Source organism: Telopea speciosissima, chromosome 1, assembly GCF_018873765.1.
Source record: "Telopea speciosissima isolate NSW1024214 ecotype Mountain lineage chromosome 1, Tspe_v1, whole genome shotgun sequence".
Lineage (NCBI taxonomy): Eukaryota > Viridiplantae > Streptophyta > Magnoliopsida > Proteales > Proteaceae > Telopea > Telopea speciosissima.
In genome coordinates, this window is record NC_057916.1 from 21,512,239 (window position 1) to 21,534,991 (window position 22,753).

At 38.2% G+C, this 22,753-nt stretch overlaps 3 protein-coding genes across 4 annotated transcripts; 1 reads left to right on the forward strand and 2 right to left on the reverse strand.

Moving 5' to 3' along the window:
- Window positions 1–3,612: 3,612 nt before the first annotated feature.
- Window positions 3,613–8,881, forward strand: LOC122666255 (probable sugar phosphate/phosphate translocator At3g11320). Its single transcript, XM_043862421.1, has 4 exons — window positions 3,613–4,368; window positions 4,983–5,086; window positions 5,208–5,436; window positions 8,342–8,881. The coding sequence occupies exons 1-4, from the start codon at window positions 3,928–3,930 to the stop codon at window positions 8,486–8,488; spliced, it is 921 nt and encodes a 306-aa protein (XP_043718356.1). The 5' UTR covers window positions 3,613–3,927; the 3' UTR covers window positions 8,489–8,881.
- Window positions 8,882–11,134: 2,253 nt separating this feature from the next.
- Window positions 11,135–12,840, reverse strand: LOC122654128 (proliferating cell nuclear antigen). The gene is made up of 4 exons (XM_043848141.1): window positions 12,456–12,840; window positions 12,014–12,166; window positions 11,794–11,891; window positions 11,135–11,605 (listed from the first exon to the last, which is right to left on the reverse strand). The coding sequence occupies exons 1-4, from the start codon at window positions 12,772–12,774 to the stop codon at window positions 11,363–11,365; spliced, it is 813 nt and encodes a 270-aa protein (XP_043704076.1). The 5' UTR covers window positions 12,775–12,840; the 3' UTR covers window positions 11,135–11,362.
- A 1,172-nt stretch (window positions 12,841–14,012) lies between these two features.
- On the reverse strand, window positions 14,013–22,527 carry LOC122646111 (LIM domain-containing protein WLIM2b-like). Of its 2 annotated transcripts, none has more exons than XM_043839609.1 (6): window positions 22,468–22,527; window positions 22,202–22,367; window positions 20,371–20,470; window positions 20,244–20,278; window positions 20,030–20,119; window positions 14,013–14,447 (listed from the first exon to the last, which is right to left on the reverse strand). In XM_043839609.1, exons 2-6 carry the CDS (start codon window positions 22,334–22,336, stop codon window positions 14,232–14,234), a joined length of 576 nt encoding a protein of 191 aa, XP_043695544.1. In that variant the 5' UTR covers window positions 22,337–22,367; window positions 22,468–22,527; the 3' UTR covers window positions 14,013–14,231. The 2 variants fall into 2 exon arrangements, with proteins under 2 accessions (XP_043695544.1, XP_043695535.1); XM_043839600.1 differs by having other exon boundaries at window positions 20,244–20,284; window positions 22,202–22,369; window positions 22,453–22,527.
- Window positions 22,528–22,753: the final 226 nt, after the last annotated feature.

Below are 22,753 nucleotides of genomic sequence, written 5' to 3' on the forward strand. Positions count from 1 at the left end.
TAAAAGAACTATACTGGGTGGTGTTTCCTATGCTTTTTTACAGGGCACTGTGAGATGACACCTCTGCCCCTGGGTAGATACTCAGGCAAGCTCCTCCCCCATTGGTCCAGACGCCTATGTAGTGAACATGCGATCTAAGTAAAGATCTCTTGCCCATTCTTCATTTACTTGTCAAGTGTCAACCTAATTGAAATTAACCAATGACATAATTAAACATATTAAACATCCAAGACTAAAAATATTTCATAAAACAACATTTTTTTAATTCCATATTGATAGAACTAAACTTTAGAATCTGAAACATACAAATAGATTCATCTAGCTCCAACTGGTTCAATAGTTTTTTTTTTTTTTTTTTTTGGTTAAAACTCTTATTCTAGTATGTTCGTCTATCAGTAACCATCAAATGTTAGACAGAATTAGACATGGGATCAAGCTCCATCAATTTCGATTTTGATTCAAATTGGATAAAAAATAACCAAAACCCTATAGATTGTATTTGGAAAGAAAAAAAAAAAAAAAAAACTTAGATTTCGACAAATTTATCATTTTTTGTAGTTTTTTATTCAATAGACTTATAGATCTTTAACTTTCATTGATTTTTTATTATTTTACTAATTAAAAGAATGAAAAATTAGTCAAATAATGAAAAAAATTCATGAACAATTTAAAATAGGTTGCAAGAATTGGCATTAGTCATAATCATGGTTGGCCAATTCCAATCTAATTTCTAAAATCATGTAACTTTCATGTAATCCCTAATGGAGACCTGGACAGGAATAATATTTGAAAGTGTTCCCAACCAAGTATCTTCTTGCATCCAAACCCCTCTTTTATGTCCCACCGGACCTAGTGCAAGTTTAGCCTGATGAGCCCTACCTCACCAAAAGACGGTTTTTTCAGGGCCAAGTCAGGTTGGGCTAGCCAGCCTCCAGGCCTAGGTATAGCCTTGAGAACCTTGGCGCAGCCTAGGCCAGTTGCACCACTTTACAAGGGGTAAAGTTTTATACTTGATGAACCAGAGATAGAATGACATGGTCTGGAACAATAGATCACAAAAATAGAATAAACTTTTATCTTTATAGAACGAAGTATCTGAAATATCCTTAGAATCTATCAAACCTACAACCCTTTTCTCATATATAATATAGAACAATGTTTTCCTCCACCAATAGAGGACTTTTCACCCACCATCTTAGGTTTCACAAACCCCTCCTAGGGTTTTAGTATGTTCCAAAATACCCTCTTGATACCCATTCCTACCTTCTCCCGCCCCACGATGAATTGGATCCTGTATTCACCATGGATGGAGGGGAAAGTCGGTCTTATAATACATCTTATTTATTAAAACAAATAAAAAAATGTTCATTATATATGCAACCAAGTTTTCCATTCACTGTGGGGTAGGAGAGGGCGGAAAAAGATATTGAGAGGATATTTTAGAACATATTAAAACCCTAGGAGAGGTCTGTGAACCCTAGGAGGAAAACTTAGTCCTTATGTATATATATCGATCATGAAGATTATGTTTCCTTCCAAACTCACACCAAACATCATATTCTCTGGAACTCTGTTTTTATATTTCTTCCCAAGTCTCTCATGCATCAACCACCTCTACAAAAGCCATTACTCTTTTAAAAAAATCTCTCTAGCCGTTTCCACAGTAGCTCATGTTTCTTATTGGGCTGTTTTTCAAAGCCCCACACCTCCAAATGTCTTCGATTTATAAAATAATTTTTAATCTAATAGTTCTCTTCTTGTTGATTCCTCCCTTTTAAAAAGAAACATTAATTTTGTATTTTTTTTAAACTTATCTCAACTACTATAGCAGTAGCTAGAAGAATCTTCATCAAAGACGTTAGTATATCAATGTCACACTTTAGCAACAGCGATTAGAAAATGGAGAATCCCTAGCTAGTCTTCCTTTTTTTTGAATAATTGTTAGTATCACAACTCCTTGAGATATTTCCAGAAGTCACAACACAAATTTGAATTTTTTATTTTTTATTATATTTTTTGATGAATTATTATTAGTATAAAGGTTTATTATTTTTCAAATCTCAAAAGATATATCTATTCTACCATGTGAACAGATGATATGTCCATTTCAACCGTTGAATAAAAAGTATATGATCCAAATTTAAGAGTCTAAATCAATCAAATATTTTGTATATGTCAATGCATGTGTACCGATACCCTTGGCAGTACTATACACTCTCCAAACTGAGAGGGGGGGGGAGAATAAATGGTTTAGATTAAAAAACCCATAAAATTAGATAGATGGTTCATATTTATCGGATGTATTCCTACCTAGAATGGGGAGAGCAAACAATAATGTCGATATGCATGGACGTACACGAGAACTAGCATGGTAGCACCTCTCTCTCTCTCTCTCTCTCTCTCTCTCACTCACACACACACACATGAAATGGCCTAACAATCCTCCTATGTACGAAACCATTTTATGGCACCTCATTGGTGCATTCCATATGCTACAAACTTGCTCAGAGAACCCTCTTCCTTGATTGAGTAAGTTTATGAAATTTAACGGTGTGACTAATCTAGATTATGTCCATATCATTTGTCCACATGACAAGATATATGTCATGTAAAGACCCTTGTCCACATTGTTCGCCTACGATAAGCTAGTGGGCGACATGAATGGGGCACAAGACAGAGAGCATCATATGTGAAAGACAAACGGTCATTCAAAGTAAGGCATATAAAGATAGATACAACAGACACTGACTTGCAGTACATCGGCAGTATGCTCAACCATCACGTGGCTCTTGTGTCCAAACACAAGAATGGTGAAATCACCACCCCGGCTCCGTAAGCCCACTTCTACCGGGATGTCTTTGTGCGTGTGTGCGTGTTCCCATTGGCTCTGAGCTAATAGGGCAGGGACCATGTGACCTGGTAGCCTTCTTTTTCCCTAATTTTATACCAACAAATTCTCAGGTATCTATTTGGTAGAAAACCTCATTGGTAGAGCTAGTTCTTAATTCTCTAAACAGCTAAATACCTCTCTTTAATATCCTCCTCCATATCTCTCGCCGTGATAAGCGTGTCTCTATGACTCTATGGCAGTTAAACGTTTTATAAAGTGGGTCCCCTAAATGTTGAGTTGGTGGGTAAGACCCTTCCACCTCTCACCCCCTTTACGTGGCTACCCACTTGGCAAGTTGGCGTGAGTCAATTTTGATAAGAATTTAAAAATCAAATATCAAAAAAAAAAAAAGGTGAGAGGGAGGGAGGTAAGTGGTAAGAGGTTCATTCCCAGAATCCCCAAAAACGAGGAGAGAGAGAGAGATAAGGAAAAACTTTGAAACGCAAGAAATAAAAATCAAAGTTGACGCCTGTAAGAGAGAGAGAGAGAGAAGACCGGACTTTCCGTTTTTTCACATTTTGCCTCAGAAGGCTTTCTTACATATAGTTAAAACCAGAGACAACGCCGGAGAAAAGGATTAGAGGGGAAAGAAAAATCTCTAGTAATAAACGAAACTCCCCTCTTCTCTTCTCTTCTCTTCTCTTCTCCTCCATCGGGCTTACCTTCTTCTTCCTTTCCATCGTTCCAAGCTCTCATCTTCTCTTTCTTCCTGTGATAAGAAGAAGCTTCTTTGTTGCCTTCTCAGGAAACCATAAATTTCAGAGTCTTCAGACAATCAATCTTTCGTGAAAAACTCTCTCAGATCCATGGTAGATTGTCCCTCCTCTTTTGATTATCTCATTTGATCTCGAGGATCACAAATGCTCCTCCCCATGTCCTCTTTTCACTTGACATCTTAACCCTAGCGCTTGCCGTTGCTGTCCCAATAGATCCATGTTTTGCAGATAGAAAGCCTTACCAAGTCTCTTCTGCGGCAAACTCTCGTCTTCAGATTTGAAAGAGAAAAAACCCTAGAGAACTCTGAACCCAATTCTGCGATGAAGAGCTCGAGCCGTTTTTTCACGATTGGGCTTGTGACAGCATGGTACTCGTCCAATATCGGAGTTTTGTTGCTCAACAAGTATCTTCTCAGCAACTATGGGTTCAAGTACCCGATCTTCCTCACCATGTGTCACATGACAGCATGTTCCCTGCTCAGTTACGTTGCCATCGCTTGGATGAAGGTCGTTCCAATGCAGACCATCCGATCTCGTGTTCAGTTCATGAAGATCGCTGGACTTAGCCTCGTTTTTTGTGCTTCCGTTGTTAGTGGTAATGTCTCGCTTCGATTCCTTCCGGTGTCATTCAACCAGGCAATTGGTGCCACTACCCCTTTCTTTACCGCCGTGTTCGCCTATATCATGACGGTGAAGAGGGAAGCTTGGCTGACTTATGTCACCCTCATTCCTGTTGTTACGGGGGTCATCATTGCTAGCGGGGTGAGTTCTTATCCATTCAATTTCCCCCTTTTTTCTTCCCCATTGGTTTTGATTTTATTTTATTTTTATGTATTCAGCTTCCTTTTGCCTGCGTCTCATGGTTTTCTTAGAATGGAGAGTTGAAGCTCTATTTCCCTTTAGTAATTTATCTGCTTTTGGTTGGTCTGTCCGAACTCATCTTACCCGCCAAAAACAGAGAACTCAAAAGCCGCCCCCGCCCCCGTCCCCGCGGGCGGGGGGGGAGGGGGAGAGGGATGGTATTAAAAAATGGCAGTTTCCTTACGAAACTTTCAACGGGTTTGAGTGTGCAAATCCTTTTTCAAGTTCTTGATTTTGTGGATACCCTTTAAATTCAACGGAATCCCTTAATTGGGTTTTGGAACTTGTATATATGATGATGACAATGATGGTATTGTGTTTGTTTGTAAATTGTGTTATTCCTCAAGACATGAAACAATTATGTGGTCAGTGGTACTGGCACTGCCTCTCAGCTGACCTGTGGATCACCACAGACGGCTAGGTTTACAAGCTAATAAATATTGTCTAATGAACTTGTTGGAGCCCAGGGTCATTTCTATCTCTTTTGTAATGATTTTGTTATGTTATGGTTGCAGGGTGAACCAAGTTTCCATCTATTTGGGTTTATAATGTGTGTTGGTGCTACTGCTGCAAGGGCACTCAAGTCAGTACTTCAAGGGATTTTGCTGTCTTCTGAAGGGTAAGGGACACCAATGGTGTAAACTTCTGTCTGGATTCTAGGGCATTAGATCTTTGGTTTACATTCAAAGTTGTTATGAAGCTGTAAAGATATGCTGAAGTTCTTAAATCAATGTTTCCAGAGAAAAATTGAATTCGATGAATCTCCTATTGTACATGGCTCCAATTGCTGTTGTGTTCCTTCTTCCTGCCACGCTAATAATGGAGGAAAATGTTGTTGGAATCACGCTAGCACTTGCAAGAGATGATAGCAGGATCCTTTGGTATCTCCTCTTCAATTCTGCACTTGCATATTTTGTGAATTTGACCAACTTCTTGGTCACCAAGCACACCAGTGCCTTGACTCTTCAGGTATGTCCCTCTGGTCAATTACATGCTAATTTCTATGAAAAACTATTTCTCATAAGATTAGAATAATTTACTCTGTTTTGGATTTTAGTCTTTTGTGAAGATTGAAGATCCAATGTCATTACTGCTGAAGTGCCCTTGACATGTTTATTCCCTTCTTACATTTCCTTTTTTATCATTGCCGTCAAGTTCTCAGTGTTTCTTCATATTTTTAAACCTTAAGAAAAGGGGAAAATCTTTTTAATGAATAAAAACCATAAGCCTATGGGTAAAATTATTGGTAAGAACTTTATTGTAGATATGATTATAATCATTTGGATGATGAAGTTCACCTGGACATAAAGTATGGGAATTACCAGAGAGATGAAGAATAACCACATGTAATGTTTGGCAATATCCTCCTATAGTTGGTCTTTATTTCTTATCGTGATTATACTATTAATTAAAGTGAGAAAGGAAATTGCCAGACCTTAAAGCACAGTAGATGTTAACATGGATGTATATTTTCCTCCTGCAACTCAATGGTGTTTGCCAGTGGGTATATGAATTATCAGAACGTGGAAGTATATTGCTTGCAGCCCTTGATCTGGCTAAGCCACTGAGAGGGTTATGCTAGACTTATGACAAAGAAATATAAATGTAATCCAGGGTTGGTGGGGTTTACGTGGTGATTGGAATAGAGACACATTTGGTTGTGAATTCCAATGTGGTGGATTAAATCATATATCTGCTCGGCTCAATCAATAGTTCGTCACTCCCATAATCCATCTTGAAAAGTGGCTTCTCAGTCATGAGTTCAATGGTTGTGCCTGTCTTCTTGGTATTCAGATGCTTTGTTGACTCAAGACTGGTTATGGATATTGCAATGAAATTGTAGATAAAGGTACTTGATTGACTCATATGTGAATTTGATGGATAACTTTGATAGAAAATGTCTAATGTGACTGAACAGTCAATCTAGTACTTGATATTATGACTTCTTACATTAGGGATAACCGTTAAACCACTTGTTCCCCGACTGGATGCATATGAAGTCTGTTCACTGCTGGTTTGAATCACTACATATATATTGGAGAGGCGAAGGCAGGATAAATTTTTTGTTTATTGTTGCTATTTTGGGACAGATCTTTCAGTTGAAAATATTAAACAAGCCTGATTCTAACTCTTGCAAATCAACCAGCTTTGGGAGAGTTATAATCTGACTAGGAAACTTAAATAATGTAGAAAAACATAAACAAACAGGACTGGAAATACATAAGCCTAATCCAGCCTGACAAATGACAAGTAATAACAATGAAAAAAGGAAAATTAAACTGACAACAAAGACCCACGATTGGATTATAGGTAAGATTCCTAACATAACCAGGAATCTGGAACAGAACAGAAACTGGAACTACAGGCTGTCAGATTCTGTCACCAGCTGTCGGGTGCTGGGATCTGGTCTTCTCTCTCCTCTGGTACTGCTGCTGGTACTTGCCTCTGCATCAGTATGCCTCGACTGATTGCTCAGTTTCATTCTTAATTACCATCCCTACTTATTTATATTTCAGAACCTGTGCAATGATTGCATTGCAAGGACCTTTGCATTCTGAGTTTTATAGTCCCCCCCCCCCCATCTTATCAAGGATCGCCCGATCCTAGCTGAATCGAACTCAAGTTTGGATCAGGGGTCCAACCACTCCTAACTGATGCATCCCAGTGTTCATTCTTTCATTGCCATGGGGCTTTTACCTAAAAATGTTGGTAATTGAAAGCAATGAAGTTAAATAGATTATACACTGGGATGTGGAACAGAAAGCAAATGTGTTTTTTATTCATAAAGCATGGACTGTATTTTTTTAACCATTTACCATCTCCCAAACTACCCCCCCCCCCCCCCTTGGGGACAAAAAAGAAAAGGAAAAAAAAAACGGAAAATTATCTCACTGGCACATCAGAGCATATGTCAACAAACTATGAACTAGCAGCCAGATGAATGACCTTGAGGGGGGCAGGTTGGTGCTTCATTATTTTTTCTTCATATGTCAACAAACTATGAACTAGCATCAGAGATGTTTTTCTTTATGAAACATCTCTCAAGCACTGATATTTGTCAACTTTGTTGAGAAGACTTGTCCATTGACATTAGCTTTTTTTTCCTAGTTAAACTTAGGGTTAGAAAAGTGTACGGCCCAATCTATCAGAAAGCCAATCTAAATACCTTTATGTAAGAACTAATTGTAGATGTCGTTTGAGGTGGCAATGTGGCATGGATATATGCAATGGAGGCCTTCGAATGCTCCAATAGACTGGGCGAGTTGATTCAGATTGAAGAAGCTAGAAGAGCGAGGGTTAGGCCTAAAATGACTCTAGCAGAAGTGGTGAGGATATCATGCATAGGTTAGGACTAGTAGCAACTATGGTTTAAATAGAATTTATTGGAGAAATAGGATCCATTTAGCCAATCCCATTTTGTTGGGACAAGGCTGAGTTGAGTTGAGTTGCAGCATTCCTTTGCTTACAAATGAGATTTGGTATATTATAGGATGGGTAAGAAGAAAAGTGATTCCAGAACCTGTTATGGACATATTTCCAACAAGTTTCTAGATTAGAATATATGGAACATGACTTGTATACAGGGAGATGTGGATTTCATCATTCTTCAAGCGTTGGTATCACTACTGTTGAGAAGACATTTGTCAAACTATTTTTTTTTTTAAATCACAATATTGCGGCCAAGGAAGAAAAACTGGGGACAGTCTTTTTGTCTCATTTTCTTTAGTACATTCATAGTAATTCAAATTACTTATCTGGTGTCAGCCTTCTTGAAGTTTTGAAGCTATAAAATAAATTGAATCCATCTTGAAAATGTATTTTAAAGAACCTGGTAATCCTGCTTTGAGATTAAAGAGCTTTTCTACTCTTCCAGGTCCTTGGAAATGCAAAAGGAGCTGTGGCTGTGGTGATCTCTATTTTGATTTTCAGAAATCCTGTATCAGTGACGGGAATGCTTGGTTACACGCTAACAGTTATGGGAGTTATCCTTTACAGTGAAGCGAAGAAACGAAGCAAATGAACCGTCTGTGCGGAAACAGCAAACAAATACTTTTTCGTGTATTTTATCTTTTTTTTATGAGAGGACAGCAAAATGCTTCTCGGAGCTGAGGTTGGTGCTATTCAGCTGATTCCACATATTGCGCCCTCCAAATTCTTTTGCCGGAGACCAGTGATAGGGTTTCCACCTGTATCAAGCATCAACAGCAACGGCCAGCGTAGGAAAGGCTAGGAAATCTCAATAAGAGGACTCATTGGTCTGTCTTGTCTTCTCATCAGAGGGTAATAGAGGAATGTCCACTATTCTTTACAGGGACAGAATTGGGTCTCTTCTGCCCAATTTATCTGTTTTTTAGTCAATCATGTCATCTTTTGATTAATTACTGAAAGATATTCCTGATAATTTTTACCATTATTTTGCCCACATTGTCTACATGTTGAGAATGGCCGGCGTCACTGTAAATGTTTTAATATGTTCATCAGGAGGAAAGCTTGTTCTGTCAAGGCTGAACATGCCGATATAGCCTATTCAAATCTCACAGGTTCTAATCTGTTTGACTCTGAAAATGCCAATCAAATATGCTAAAATCCCTGCCAAGAGGAGCTGATCAATCTGTGAAACACTGGAATGGAATGGGTCAACTTGTGGCATTGTAATGTCTCATCAAGAAACTTCAAACTCAAAAACTTAAGACTGATGAGGTTCAGAACTTTCCTGTTTTTCTGAGGGAGTATCTGTATTTTTGGCTAATTAATTTGGGCTAAAATGCAACAACGATCATCACTTATCTTCCCTACAGTGTTTGGTTGGGCTTAAACTGGTTCAAGGTGGGTTTTGTTGAATTTTTATCCGCTGTTGTAACTGGAGTGCTGCTATGTGCATTGTGCAGCGCATCAACGGCCATGTGTGCACAGCGGGCCCCACTGTGCGCACATGGCCACTGCTGCGTTGCACGATGCGCACAGCAGCGCTCCAGTTACAGCAATGAATAAAGGTCCGGTTTTGTTATGCCAAAAATTACTTGACATACATGACAACAAAAAAAACCCTCTTCAGCCTGCCTTAGTAGAAATCAGCCAATCCAATGCCAATAAAGTCCCAAACCATGAGCTCCACAACTCTTCCAACTATACGGACCAAAATCTTGCTGTTTATTTGCGTGCTCACCAATTGATGGGTGTTAAACTGAAACGTCACAATAGCAATTGGTGGATGATGAAACAGATATATGGAACAATGGTTTTTTTTTTTTTTTTTTTTTTTTTTGGGGGTGAAAAATGTGGCACAATGGTTGTACTTGATATATAGCCCGTAAGTTTGAATAATATTACCCTATTTATAGTATAATTTAATCAAGGGATGGACCTCTTTTAATCAAGGAAGAAAGAGCTAGAGTGGCTTGAAGATAGACAACCATCAAGATTACAGAATTCCTCATTACCAAAAAAATAAAAAGATTACAGAATTCCTCACTTTAAGGGAAAGACAAAATATGGATTTTATTGGTGGGAAGTGATGGGACTGAATCAATGCACAATGCTATTAACACTTTCATTGCTAATTCCAACTTGTTCTTCCCCCTCAGGCCTCACCGTCCCCATTGAGTTGTGCTAACACGATTACATGACCAACTAGAGAAGGGAATTTCTTTTTTATGATCTGTGCCTCTAAGCAACAGTTGGAAGAAAAGAAATGGAAAACCTTGAAACAAGTTTTCCATCGTTTGAACATTGACCAATGTGGTCAAACAAGTAGCCACATCACAAAAAACTCGTCACTATTTCATATGAGGATGAAAAGTACCAAACCAAAAAATGGTTTGGTAATAACAACCTTGAGCACTTACTTATTCACATTAATGGGCATCCTCCTCTTTCTGTTTATGGGGACTCAACCTGGATAAGTACCAAGGTTAAAAAATCCCGAATCAGACGTGGATCAACCTCCACAAATAGTTCAACAAATCTTTTATTTATTGAAGTATTGTACTCATAAATCTTGATACAAGAGGTAAATTTCACTGTTTTTCTGCTATTTTACTTACTAGTCGAATGAATAAAAAAGACCAAAAATTAAGATCTAAATGCACTCATAACCAACTCATAAAAGGGGACTAGAGAACTGGGCACAATCAGAATAAAAAACCCCGATCAAAATTTAAAATCTGTATGCACTCATGACCAATTTAAAGAGGTTTGAAAATTGGGCAAAACCAGACTCAGAATGTGATTGCAGGGAAGCACAATTCATGTAAGATATACCCCAAGGGGGTTGCTCAGTTGGCAATAACCAACACCTCAAAAGTAAGAGTCATGAGATCAACTCTCTTTGGAGCCTAATTATCAAAAAAATCATAAAAGATAAGGCCAACTAGCTGGGTAAGGCTCAGTTGAGTGAAAGAATAGAGCAAGGTAAAACCATCTGATCCATGAATGTTTCAGGTATCAGTCAACACCACGATACCTGTACTTCCCTTTTGGTATTTGAGATAGCCACCTGAATCTCACTCATAGTCCATTAAATTGTAGATTTCCTTAATGTCTTGAGGGATTTTTTAAAACCAAAGTAGGCTTGCAAGTTTCTACATCCTGTGAAGACTAATTTAACATTTACACAAAGATTCAGAGCAAATGATGGATACGTCAAATGACTAAAGCCAGCACTCTCAACATTAGGACAAGAATTCCAGAACTATAACTCAAATTTCCAAAGTACAAGAACAGAAAAGCAACTACAATTTGATATAACAAAGAGCAATCTTAGAACCTTCTAACTAATGTAACTACTGATTGGGTGATTGTCAACTGTTGGTGAAACCTTCAAATTTGATAAAGGACTTGCAGGAAGCAAAAAAAAAAATGATGGGAAGGCAGGTCTGATTATGAAATGAAACTTTCAAGCCTCAGTCTTGATATCAGGCTTCGATTCTTCATCATCGTCCTCTATCTTTGGAGCCAAGTAATATCTGATATATCCCATTTCTGCAATCTTGTATTCGACCACAACAGGCAAATCCGAAGATAAGCTGATAGTAACAGTGCTGGACAATGGACCAGCCTTGGTGAAGGAATTCATGTATCTCAAGGCAAACGTTAAGGACACTGGTTCCTGCATCTCTATGATGACAGCTTCGTCTGGCTGTTATATTTTACAGCCCAACAAAGAAAATAAGGAAAAGAGCAAAATTAAGAAAGAAAGAAAAATAATAAAAGAATAGAAGCCAGAGTAACAGTTTCCCATTAAAAGATTATGATCGAATCATTTTACAATTCAAGATCCTAAAGTGCGAATCGAATGAACTTGAAGAAAAGACACAATATACATACCTTGTCGACGGAGGCATTCTGTCTGCAAACGATATTTGCAGTACCAATGTCACCTCTTGAAGAAAACTTTACGCCTTCCTTTGTCACCGAGATCACAACTGTCAAAACCCAACACCCCAAATGATTAAAAGCAAGGAAAGGTTTTTGTATTTACATTCAAGAAATTGAATATCTAGAACTGCTGAAGGCGAATAGAAGCCAAATGAAACATAAATATTACCGGTATCACCAATGGAACTAAGGTCCTTGCAAATCCTGCCAAACTCGGACGAAGGCATACGGACAATGGCTTGGTACTCTGCTTCGGGGATTCCAAGATGCTCACTGTCTATGTCCATTAGCTTCATCTCAAAATCTGCAATCTTATCTTGATCTTTTGATACATCCAAAGACCACAGAACCAGAAATCATATATCAGAACTCTATAAATCGACTCCTTAACTTTCCGTATTAAAGATCATTTCCCTATTTCTTTATTGTGTTTGGGATGAGGGGGAAAAGGAGAAGGGGTAAAATGAAAACCTAAGCGTGTACTCAAAGAACTCCAAATCTCCCACCAAAAGTCAGCAAACAAATGGAATAAATCGAAATAGAATTAACAAAGAAAACCTAAACAAGAAACGAAAGAGAGAAAGAAAGAAATGAAGCGAAAACCAACTTACTTGGGCTTTCGAACATGAAAGTAACAGTGTCGCTGCCGTCATCGGCCTTGAGAGTGACGATATCTTCGTTGCCGGCACACTTGAGCATCTTGGACATGTTGTTGAGATTCATCCCCATGGACAGATTCCGGTCACAGCGGTAGTGATCGAAGCCCTCAGATCTCAGGAGGAGAGCTACTAGAGCTACGTGGCTGGAATCCATGGCCTGGAGTGAGAATCCGGTGGCCGAGCAGTCGAAGTTAGCATCGGTCACCAGGTCCTTGATCGCTTCAAGCACCTTCTTAAACAGACTCCCCTGCACAAGCCTCAGTTCCAACATCTTCGAACTTCTTCTCTGCTCACCACACCTCTTCGAGTCCTTAAACTGACAGAACTTGTGAAAGAAGAATAGAAAGAATCTTTATATTCTAGGGTTTGGAAGGAGAAAGAGAGAGAGGGAGAGAAGGAACGGTGTAAGAAAGCAGTATATGGATATATAGAACGGTGGTAAGAATTTGGGTGAGGGGATCTCTTTTTAAGTCTTCAAAACCTATAATTTTATTGGCGGGAAATAGTATGCCTTCCCGCCTACGATTTAGAACCGGCGCCAAGGGCAATTTTTTATGATAGTGAATAATGTCCCCGGAATGGCAATTGGCAATGTGAACCCACCCGCCCATCACTAAAATGCGTGAGTGATTTCTATCCGTTGATATGAATTACCGAATTTGCACAACCGTTTGATAAATTGACCTTTCCGTTTTGAAACGGGAGAGAGCTTCTACAACTCTGAGGAAAGAATAGGTTTGATCATATCATCATACGGATGAAAATTGATATCCTATATTTTCATGTTTGGTTAATGCTCCCTAAGCTTGGGGAATTATTACTTCAGTTTTCATGAAAACTATAAATTGAATTGGGAAGAAAAGGCAAAAATTTCTTAAGATCTTTGATTTTTATAGTTTTGATTCAATAGACCTAACTTTCTTGCCATAAGAGTTAAGTTTCTTTGGCTTTATGCTGTAATTATTGGTTAAAAGAAGAAAACAATGGCCAAGATTGAAAATCAAACATGAATATAGATAATCCAAGAGGGTTGCAGGAATCAATTGGGATGGAATTGTTCTCATAAATTCTTCCTTACTAACTCTTTCAGTTTTAAAAGTCCACAAAATGACCAAGAAGAGTTTAATATTTAATTCAAATTTTCTTCACTGCTTGTTTTTGTTTTTTAATTGGTAAACTTTTTCTTATCCAAAAAAAAAAAAACAAAAATAAATTGGTAAGCTTTCCTTTGAAATTTTTTTAGAAGGACAAAATTATCTAGATTTTGCCTTAAAAACAAGCATTCAAAACTTTGATACAGGGTGTGGCATAACCCCCTAAAGGACAAAATGAAAAAACCCAGAGATCCCTGAGGGTGAGGTCATTACCTGACCCTGCTCTACCTGTTGCCAGCCCTAACCATACAGCAGTTGATACTGTTGGCAAACCAAACCTCTAGCTATCTATTTTCTCTTCTAATGATACATCACAGTAACAATCACAATTGCATAGAGGAACCACAAAATGTCAACAAGAAAGTAATCTCACATCTCATAAACAAAAGACACAAACCACTCAAACATGTGAGGCACAACAAAGCAGACAAATCAGTAGATTTCCCCCAACAGAAATTCAAAAAGGGGAAATCAGGGAAAGCACACACTATAGAGTAATGTTGAAACCAAAGACAAGGATTAAACCCTTGAATTAAATGATAAACCACTTTCTTCAGCTAGATAAATTAGGATTTCATGATGAAGCATCTGGAACAGGGGTTGTTGGGCGCTTCATTGATGCACATTTGATGAGATGGTTGTAGCTTCCCTTCTCCTTGAAGAGCTGGGAGAAATGGTGTTTACAGTAAAGGATGCCTTCTAGAGCTGCATAGTTTGATGGAGAAATGGAGCAGCCCCCATGAGAGCACTTGAAACAGGATTTATGGTATGCCTGTCCTTCCACAGTTACCTGACACCATTTGAAAGACAAACCAAAAGTTATATCACATAAGAAATTTACCGATATTCAAAAAAATGTATTTGTCATTGTGTATATAAATTTGGAAGAGCTTTCGCTAATCAGAAGCAAGTAATCAATGCAACCTTATCACCTCTGTGGTTCTTCAATAGAACTGCATTGTTCACAATAGATGGGCCATGGTATCAAATATAAACTGTACATTTTATTCTTACCAGACAACTTCAGGTTTCTTAAGAATAGCAAAAGAATTAGAATTCTTTGTTTCCAGATGTCTTGGTAGACACATCTTTTTATTATTTTTATTATTATTGGGAGAGGTGGGACAGCTAAGTACTGAGTTTTTGCAGGAAACATTTTTTTTTTTTGCTGATATCAAGAAACCATGGTTAAAAGAATAAACTCTCCACCCGTTCCCTCCAATGGAAGTTTCAGCAAAAGCAACTCCTCCTAAAAATTAATGATAATCATGGTCCTAACAGCTTACGACATCAATTTGTGTTCATGTGCATGAATGTCATCAGTAACTGATAAACATGTGAATCAGTCGCTGTTGGTTGGTTTGTTCAGCTGAGAACAATCCTTGTTTGCTAACTTTCCTCTCTGAAGAAGAATGACAGACTTTTGGGGAATTAGTTTGGTTCCCGACTTATCAGAGCATGTTGATATTTTCAAATGAAAATGATAATAAAAAAAAAACTGATCCAATATTGTTTAACAACAGCAATTACTCCACATGACCAGCACATTTACTTTCACATCCCCACAGATTCACTCCAACCTCCTATTCCTATAAAGAACATTTCCTTGTTTCACACCCTATCTCTCAATAGGATATGGATATAAATTTGAGGCTGATGATTTAATTTGCATTACATAGATCGGTGAAGATCGGTGAAACTATGTAACATGTTCATCATTTTTCAATCAACAAAGATCGTTGAACTAGGTAACTTACACACATAGCTCATCTCCTCCCCCCGCAGTTACATGGGGAGGCCATAAATTTTCCACTACACCAGGTTTGTTGAGTAAATAATGACGACAACAGAAAATCAATACAACAGAGTCCAGTAACCCCTCGCTGTTCTATAAAAAGTTAAACAGCTAATAAAAAAAATGGTTTGCATAAACAAGAGGTTTCACATTATCAATGGGCACACAAAATATCCTCTGAACTATTACACAACAAAAATCTGATGATTTTCCCTCTTTTCTCCTAAGAACTAACAACTCGAACTCGTGATGTAAACATGCACCTTGAATGCCTCACAATTTTAGTGCTAAGGTTAAGCCTTGATGCATTTCCCACACACCCTCACCATGTCACTCATCTCAAAACACAAACCTCACAAGTCTTTTGAACACCAGTTGGCAAATGATCAGAAGAAACTTCGTTTCAGAGTTCAGTGCGTAAGTATTAGGTCTCCTGGTTTTCATGCCCAATTTCATTCACAAAATGGTCTGTCATAAATGGAGTACTCTGAGTCTCTGACTGATATAGAGTTTTCCCAACAAAATCCCAAGCCGACTGGCATCCCAAGTAAATATATTAACAGACCTGTATGATTTTTAATCCATTTCCATGTCAAACCCTAAAAAATGCTCATCTCAAGAGAACATAATTCTACCATGTTAACCAAGCTACTTAAAACATCTTAAATGTCTGTACTAATTTATAATAGAAAAAAAGAACCTTCCCATTATTTTAATTCTTCAACTTGAGTGATAATTAAATCCAACCCTCTGGGGCAGTACAGAAGATGGGCCTTGGCACAAAGGTAAGGTTGCTCCATTGTGACCAAGTGGTAGCGGGTTCGAGTCTGAAAACAGCCTCTCTGCAAAAGCAGGGGTACGCCCTCTAGGGGGAGTGCACTGGGTCCAAATGCATCAAAAGTTGAGTCACATGATTGATTCTTATCTGTGAATGCAGCCAAAACAGTTCAACTACTGCAGAGAATATAAGCATCAGATTTGGACACAACCACAGGAAGAAAGGTTGATGCAACCTAGGGTTCAATAACCCTGATTATGGGCCACTACAGGCCCCACCAGACGATCAACGGTTCAAAAGGTAAGGGTCATCAAAATTTGATAAATAAACAGAATCTTAAAGGGTTTGCTCATTAAAACAAATCAAGGACAGGAGCTGAATTGGGAACAAAGAGGGGGTAATTTTGGAAAGAACAAAGTATGGTATCCAATAAAATAACGTCACAAAAATTGAGGGAATTCTCTCATGAGATGCCCAATCGAAGTGAAACCTTGAGTGGGTAATCACTAATCTCCATGCATCTCTCTCCTGAAACCAACCAATTTCAATCCAGGAAAACAAGGATTATAACTAAGAAAATTCTGCAAGTTATGTCGGCGGTACTTGCAGGTTCAAACCTGAAACTGGGCTATAATCTCCCTATAGAGGAAGGCTTAGGAGCTGGAACTTGAGGGCAAGGGTCGCCTATAACAGAGGTACTCCACCCCAAATCTTAGGAAGATGAGAAAGGATGAGGGGAATCAAATTTGAGAGGGAGGTGGCTGATGGTACCGCTGGAACAAGAATGAAACAGAATAACAGTACAAAGGAAAGATGATTAAAGGAGGAGAAGAATAGAGAAGATGGGTAGAAGAAATAAGAACGAGGAGGAGGAAGATACTAATCAGAGGAGAGATGCTATACAAGGAAGGGGGGAAAAAAACACAGCCAACAAGCTGCCCAGGCCATGCAGGCACACAGAAACACAACTCAACTTTTCATCAGACAGATGCCATACAGGGAAGGGGGGAAAAAACACAGCCAACAAGCCGCCCAGGCCATGCAGGCATACTGAAACACAACTCAATTTTTCATTCTTATTCAAAATCTATAATCTTCTACAATGAGGTCACATGTATTTAAATCAAGGTTTTAGGTCTTGGTTTCGCCCCTGGTTTTGCCAGGCCACGAAACCGAGTTCTGCCGAGATCTCGGTGAGTTGGAGTATTTTTTCCTGTGTTGAATCGGTGGTGGGTTTCGGTGGCCATATGGCCAAGATATGTTCTGAAACTTGACATCCATCCTATTTTAGGCCTTCTAAACACAATGGAAACGGTTGTTTTTACAAATTCAAACCCAAAATGGTACTTTGACTTTGGACCCTAGGTTGGTAGTCTACAGCGTAGGGGAGCTCTACCCTAGGCTAGTCCACACAATATTTAGAACACATATAATTAGAGTAGAGGTGTAAAACAACTTAATTAAGCATTAGGAATTACAAAACATTAAACCATAAACCATTTAAGAATTAGGCATCATATTCATAATCATACATGGTGATGGTTTGACAATTTGTTAATAATTGTTAGAAACTTGGAAAGAGACAGAATAAACAAATACAAGTGTAAGTGTGTAACCAGTCCTACCATTTGAGAGTAGCTAGTACTGAAACAACTATCAGGCCGGATTATCAAAACAACCATGTTGTTGTTGTTCTCGAATCAAGCTTAGCTCTTCTTTTTACCTAAAACTGTTCTTGAGATGCAATGCAACTCCCTCTCTTGATGTTGAAGCTTCAATCTTGAATCTCCAAGCTTTAATCTTCAGATGAGGTGAGATTTGCCAAAAAAAAAAGCACCAAAATTCTCACCTCCAAGTGTTTTTCCTTCACAGCGGAGCGAGAGAGGCGAGATTTCGAGTTGAGGTCGAAATCTCACCGAGAGGGTGCCTTTTTATGCTTGGTTTAGTCCCGAGTCGAACCGAGATCGAGATACACCACGAGATCACCACGAGATCTCGGCGAGATACCGAGATCTTGCACAAATACTGTATCGCCTACCGTCTCGTCTCGAAACTTCACGAAACCAAGATATTTTCGGGTCTCAACAAGATCTTGTACTATGATTTAAATAACAAGAAAAAACTCCAACCCAAAACAGAAAATAGAAACTACTACCAACTAGGAAACTAATAACTTAAGCAAATCTCCCAAGTAGCTTGCCCAAAATAAAATATTACAAAATAACCCCAAATAAATAAATAAATCCCTAAATATCCTATTGGAGCAAATATAAATTGGGACCCGGTTCATCTTGATATGGGCCACCAAATGGGTTTGTACCGATCCAAGGCAGCAATGCATCAAAGGTCATCATTGATAGACTAGTGTGGACTACAAATATTTATCCATGTCCCATGCAGCTCAAATCACTTCGCCAACAAAGTAACATTCCTTGACAACCATTTAGAAAAGCTGCTCACTAAGCTTTACCCAATCACTTGACATTGGCTACAAAATATCAAGTTATGATGTTCCACTATTCAAGGGCATAGTTGTTGTTAAATCATAAAGTCATAACCACTAATTGTCTTTTCACCACCATAACTGATACAGATAAAACACTTAAATGGACTTCTTTTATAAAAAATAAGCCTTGGGTTGGATTATATATGTGTTGGGCCTTTAGTCTAATGGGTTTTCTTTGTAATGGGCCTATAATATGCATAGAGGCTAGGTATATGTTACTAGTTTTACTAATCTGTTCTTTCTGAGATTTATAGTATACGTTCAGAATTGATTGGTCTTCATATTCCTGTTATCTGAGTTTCAATCTGATCTGTGAATTCCTAATATACCCTTGTCCTAGTGGTAGTAAGACTGGCTCATAATCTCACATCTAACCCTTGGATCGATTTCAGAATTTCAGCATTTGATCTATACTTTGTTTACTGAACTCAATTGGAGTTTGGTGGTCATCTGATCATTCGATTTGCTTCTATTAATTATTCTCCTAATCTGGGTTTTTACTCTCAGAGAAAAGGTTCCATTTTGGTCCTGTTTTGATTACTCAAATTTAGTTCTATATTACCTGCCGACCTGGAGTTTTACTGAAATCCCTATTTTGCCCTTATCTCTTAACCTAAATTCTGTCCTTTTGAATACTTTATCAATTTACTGGTTTTACTACTCTGATATTTCTGAGATTTATAATATATCTTCAGGATCGATTAATCCATCTATCACTCTCTTCTGAATTCTGTTTTGAGTGGTGAAATTACTGTTCTACCCCTCTGTCTAACTAGAAGTGTCTCATATCTTCTGATCCAGCCCTTGGATCGTCCTAAGATTTTCAGGAAGCCTTCATCCCTATATTTGTTGAACTCGATTTGAGTTTGATGGTCATCTGACCATCTGATTTGCTTCTATTAATTATCCTCCTAATCTGGATGTTAATCTCTGAGAAAATATCCTATTTTGGTACTGTTTTGATCATTCAAATACAGTTCTACATTAAAAACCCAGGTCATTTCTAAATGAACAGTACCAGCTTTGTTCATTCACCAAGAATATCATGTAAACAGAAGAAAACCATCAAAAGTTTAACTACTCAACAGAAATCTATCTCAATTGCATGTAGCTTAAATATCATATAGAGTGTTGACATCGAAAATGGAATCCTAATTTTTTTAGGGAAAGATAATTAAGGGAAGACAGAAGACCTAAAGTCCTACCAATCTGCAAGGGTTCGTTTCAGGCCAGCAATCAAAGAAGAAACAATTATAAGAAACAGGATCACAACTTTAAGATTAGAACTCTTACCTTCTCTAGTGGGTAAGCTGTTTTACCACAAGTTGCACATTTTTCTTGTGTTCCAGAAAACATGCTCGCAGCTTTACTAGGTGACCTTGTCTGAAACCTCATAATGCATCAAAAATTAGAGAACACTTATGACAGTACCTACCTACTTTATTGACATAATTCCTTTATTGGATGAAAATTAGAGCCCAGACATGGCAGTTCAGGGGGAAATTACCAGTTCTGGTGTTAACTTCTCAGCCGACCTTGCAGCTGCAGAAAAAGAAATGTATCAAACAATTAAACGGCTAGAAACTGATAAAGAAGAATAAAAAAGAAATTAGCTGACAAATTACTAGACATACGAGATTGAAAATTCTTGGTGAAATTGCCAGTCTCCTTGAAGAGCTGCTCAAAATGTGGCTTGCAGTACAGAACACCTTCCATTGACGAATAACTGCTAAGCTGAAAATAGAAACATTTGAAAACAGGTAAGATTTTGTTCTCAAATCCAATTCAAAAGCGATATCTTCGTTTTTCAGATGAGGAGATAACATAGGTCAATAAATATTTAAAATAATACATAATATAACATATGTAATAACTTAAATCAATATCAAAATATAATATAGTGCATTTCATATGCTGTGATTTAGCCTACATGCATAATATAATATATTAGAATTTTAAGCCAGCCAATTCTCTTATTCAGGCCAGCTACAGTTATCTTTCACTGGCCAGTCTTGTGCTGGGCAGGGCCTGGGAACGACAGCTCAGCCTGGCACAAATTCCTCTTCAGGCCTAAAAAGCGCACAGCCCGACCCAGCCCGCTGAAACCTTAGCTGGGAAAGGTAAATTTCAAGTTGGTCCAGACCAATGCCCAGCCCCATTAAGAATAAGACAGAAATCATCACTGAGATTCCTCACACATTCAGAATATTCACCAACCAGCACTTCATCCTGCTCCTCCTAATAACTCTTCCCACATTAATTCTGGACCAAACAGCCCCTGAAAGAACAAAATTCCTTCTTGACCCTTTTCCTCCTCTTCCATTTCCTTATCCTCTTCCTCTTTGTGATCATCATGAAGAAGTACATGACCACATACAAAGACCCCTCATCCTCTTCCTATCTGTCTCCTCAATCTTCTCCCAGTCCTCTTCTCCCACTTCTTCCTCCCTTGCATTAGATGATCAAACAACAAATGCAAATAGTAACAACTAGGAACTATGCCAGTTACCATACAAGGTAGGATAAGGAAGACAGGAAGAGGGAAAACAGCTATAATACCACAGAAATAAGTAATCATGTTTCAGTAACTTATGGAAGGACAAAAATAGAATGAATAAGAATCAAAAGCAGAATGAAAACTACTTCTCTAGCATATTGTAAAGGTTTGGTGAGAAAAGAGATGACGAATAAGTGTGAAAGAAATGAGGTTCCACTGAGGCTTTGATGGAGCACAATTCAAGCACACAACCCCAATAAGTGGAGATGAGGCATTTTGAGTTGAATTTATGAAATGCAAGAGCTTTGGTTGAGAAAAGGAATAAACTGTTCTCCTAAAAGAATAGCTTGAATATTCTGCACTGGTGAGAGAAAAAAACAAGCTATGTAACCCAATAAAACAAAGCTTACCTTTCAATTCAAAAGATGATGATGAGGTGGCCATTGTAAACATAAATCTGACTCGACTACTTACTCTACCAAGTTGCAATGGACAACGGTGTGTTCCTCATCGGAATACCTTATCCTATCCTAATGCCATGCACTAGGATAGATACAAACATAACCCAAGCAAACCAGTGTCAGCCAAATCGGAGTTTCTGCAAATAGACGAACTTGGTGTACTATAACAAACTAAAATAAAGAGTTTGACGCTGTAATGGTTAAGAGTCAAACAGATATTCTTATAATGTGAAGCCAAAGAGGACTTGTAAGAGCAAGAGCAAACCCCCGCCTCATGTCCAAGCAACCTTTGAGCCACAAAACAGAAGCACTGGTATTACGAAAGCAAAATCAGCCAACAAAAAGTTTCCCTTTTCACTCCTCAATTTTAAGCTTCAAGAACTAACTGAAGAATCATTCATCATCCTAAAGCTAGCAATTTTTTATGGGGAAAGGGGGGAGAAATGCATATCCGCTGTGTTTCCAAATCTCAGGATCCAAAAAGGAGAACTAACTAATTAATCATACCTTCAGAGTCCCTTTGCAGTGATTGCACTTGAAGCAGGACTTGTGGTAAGAAACTCCATCAGCAGATAACTGATCGACCACGTAAACAGTCTTATCACAAGCCTTACACTTCTGCTGTGTGCCGAGAAAGGCCATTCTAGCTTTAGATCTGGATCCTTTTTTCGATCTACCATGAGCGCAACCAAGTACGAGTTTCAATGTAAATTTAACATGAAGATAAAATGAAACATATATAAACCTTTTTTTTTCCCCTTTCAAAATCTTACCTTCTCTAATTCCTTCGACAGTACGAATGAGATACGAAAAGCAAATTACAATCAGGAAATGTTCGATATCGTCCCAACCTGTTCAAATTGAAGGAGAACGATCCGAACAGTTTACAGAAACGGATCGTCAATAGAACTACTACAGTTAAATATCCAGAGATGATCGAAGGACGCAGCCAAAATAAGCAGAAATTGGAAGAATATAACTTCGACTTCGTCGGTCAAAAGACTAAGCTCAAAACTTCTCTGAGATCAAACCTCACGATCAATCAACGGAAATCGACAC

What these genes read in the sequence shown, in the direction of transcription:
- LOC122646111 (XM_043839600.1), bottom strand. Translation starts at nt 22,336, where the DNA reads ATGGCCTTTCTCGGCACACAGCAGAAGTGTAAGGCTTGTGATAAGACT. An exon ending in CACCAAGAATTTTCAATCTC is followed by an intron (nt 20,285 to 20,370) that starts GTATGTCTAGTA and finishes ACATTTCTTTTT; the next exon opens with CTGCAGCTGCAAGGTCGGCT. An exon ending in AGAAGTTAACACCAGAACTG is followed by an intron (nt 20,120 to 20,243) that starts GTAATTTCCCCC and finishes ATGAGGTTTCAG; the next exon opens with ACAAGGTCACCTAGTAAAGC.
- LOC122666255 (XM_043862421.1), top strand. Translation starts at nt 3,928, where the DNA reads ATGAAGAGCTCGAGCCGTTTTTTCACGATTGGGCTTGTGACAGCATGG. An exon ending in GGGTCATCATTGCTAGCGGG is followed by an intron (nt 4,369 to 4,982) that starts GTGAGTTCTTAT and finishes TTATGGTTGCAG; the next exon opens with GGTGAACCAAGTTTCCATCT. An exon ending in CCAGTGCCTTGACTCTTCAG is followed by an intron (nt 5,437 to 8,341) that starts GTATGTCCCTCT and finishes CTACTCTTCCAG; the next exon opens with GTCCTTGGAAATGCAAAAGG.
- LOC122654128 (XM_043848141.1), bottom strand. Translation starts at nt 12,774, where the DNA reads ATGTTGGAACTGAGGCTTGTGCAGGGGAGTCTGTTTAAGAAGGTGCTT. An exon ending in TTTCATGTTCGAAAGCCCAA is followed by an intron (nt 12,167 to 12,455) that starts GTAAGTTGGTTT and finishes ATGTATCAAAAG; the next exon opens with ATCAAGATAAGATTGCAGAT. An exon ending in AGAATGCCTCCGTCGACAAG is followed by an intron (nt 11,606 to 11,793) that starts GTATGTATATTG and finishes AAAATATAACAG; the next exon opens with CCAGACGAAGCTGTCATCAT.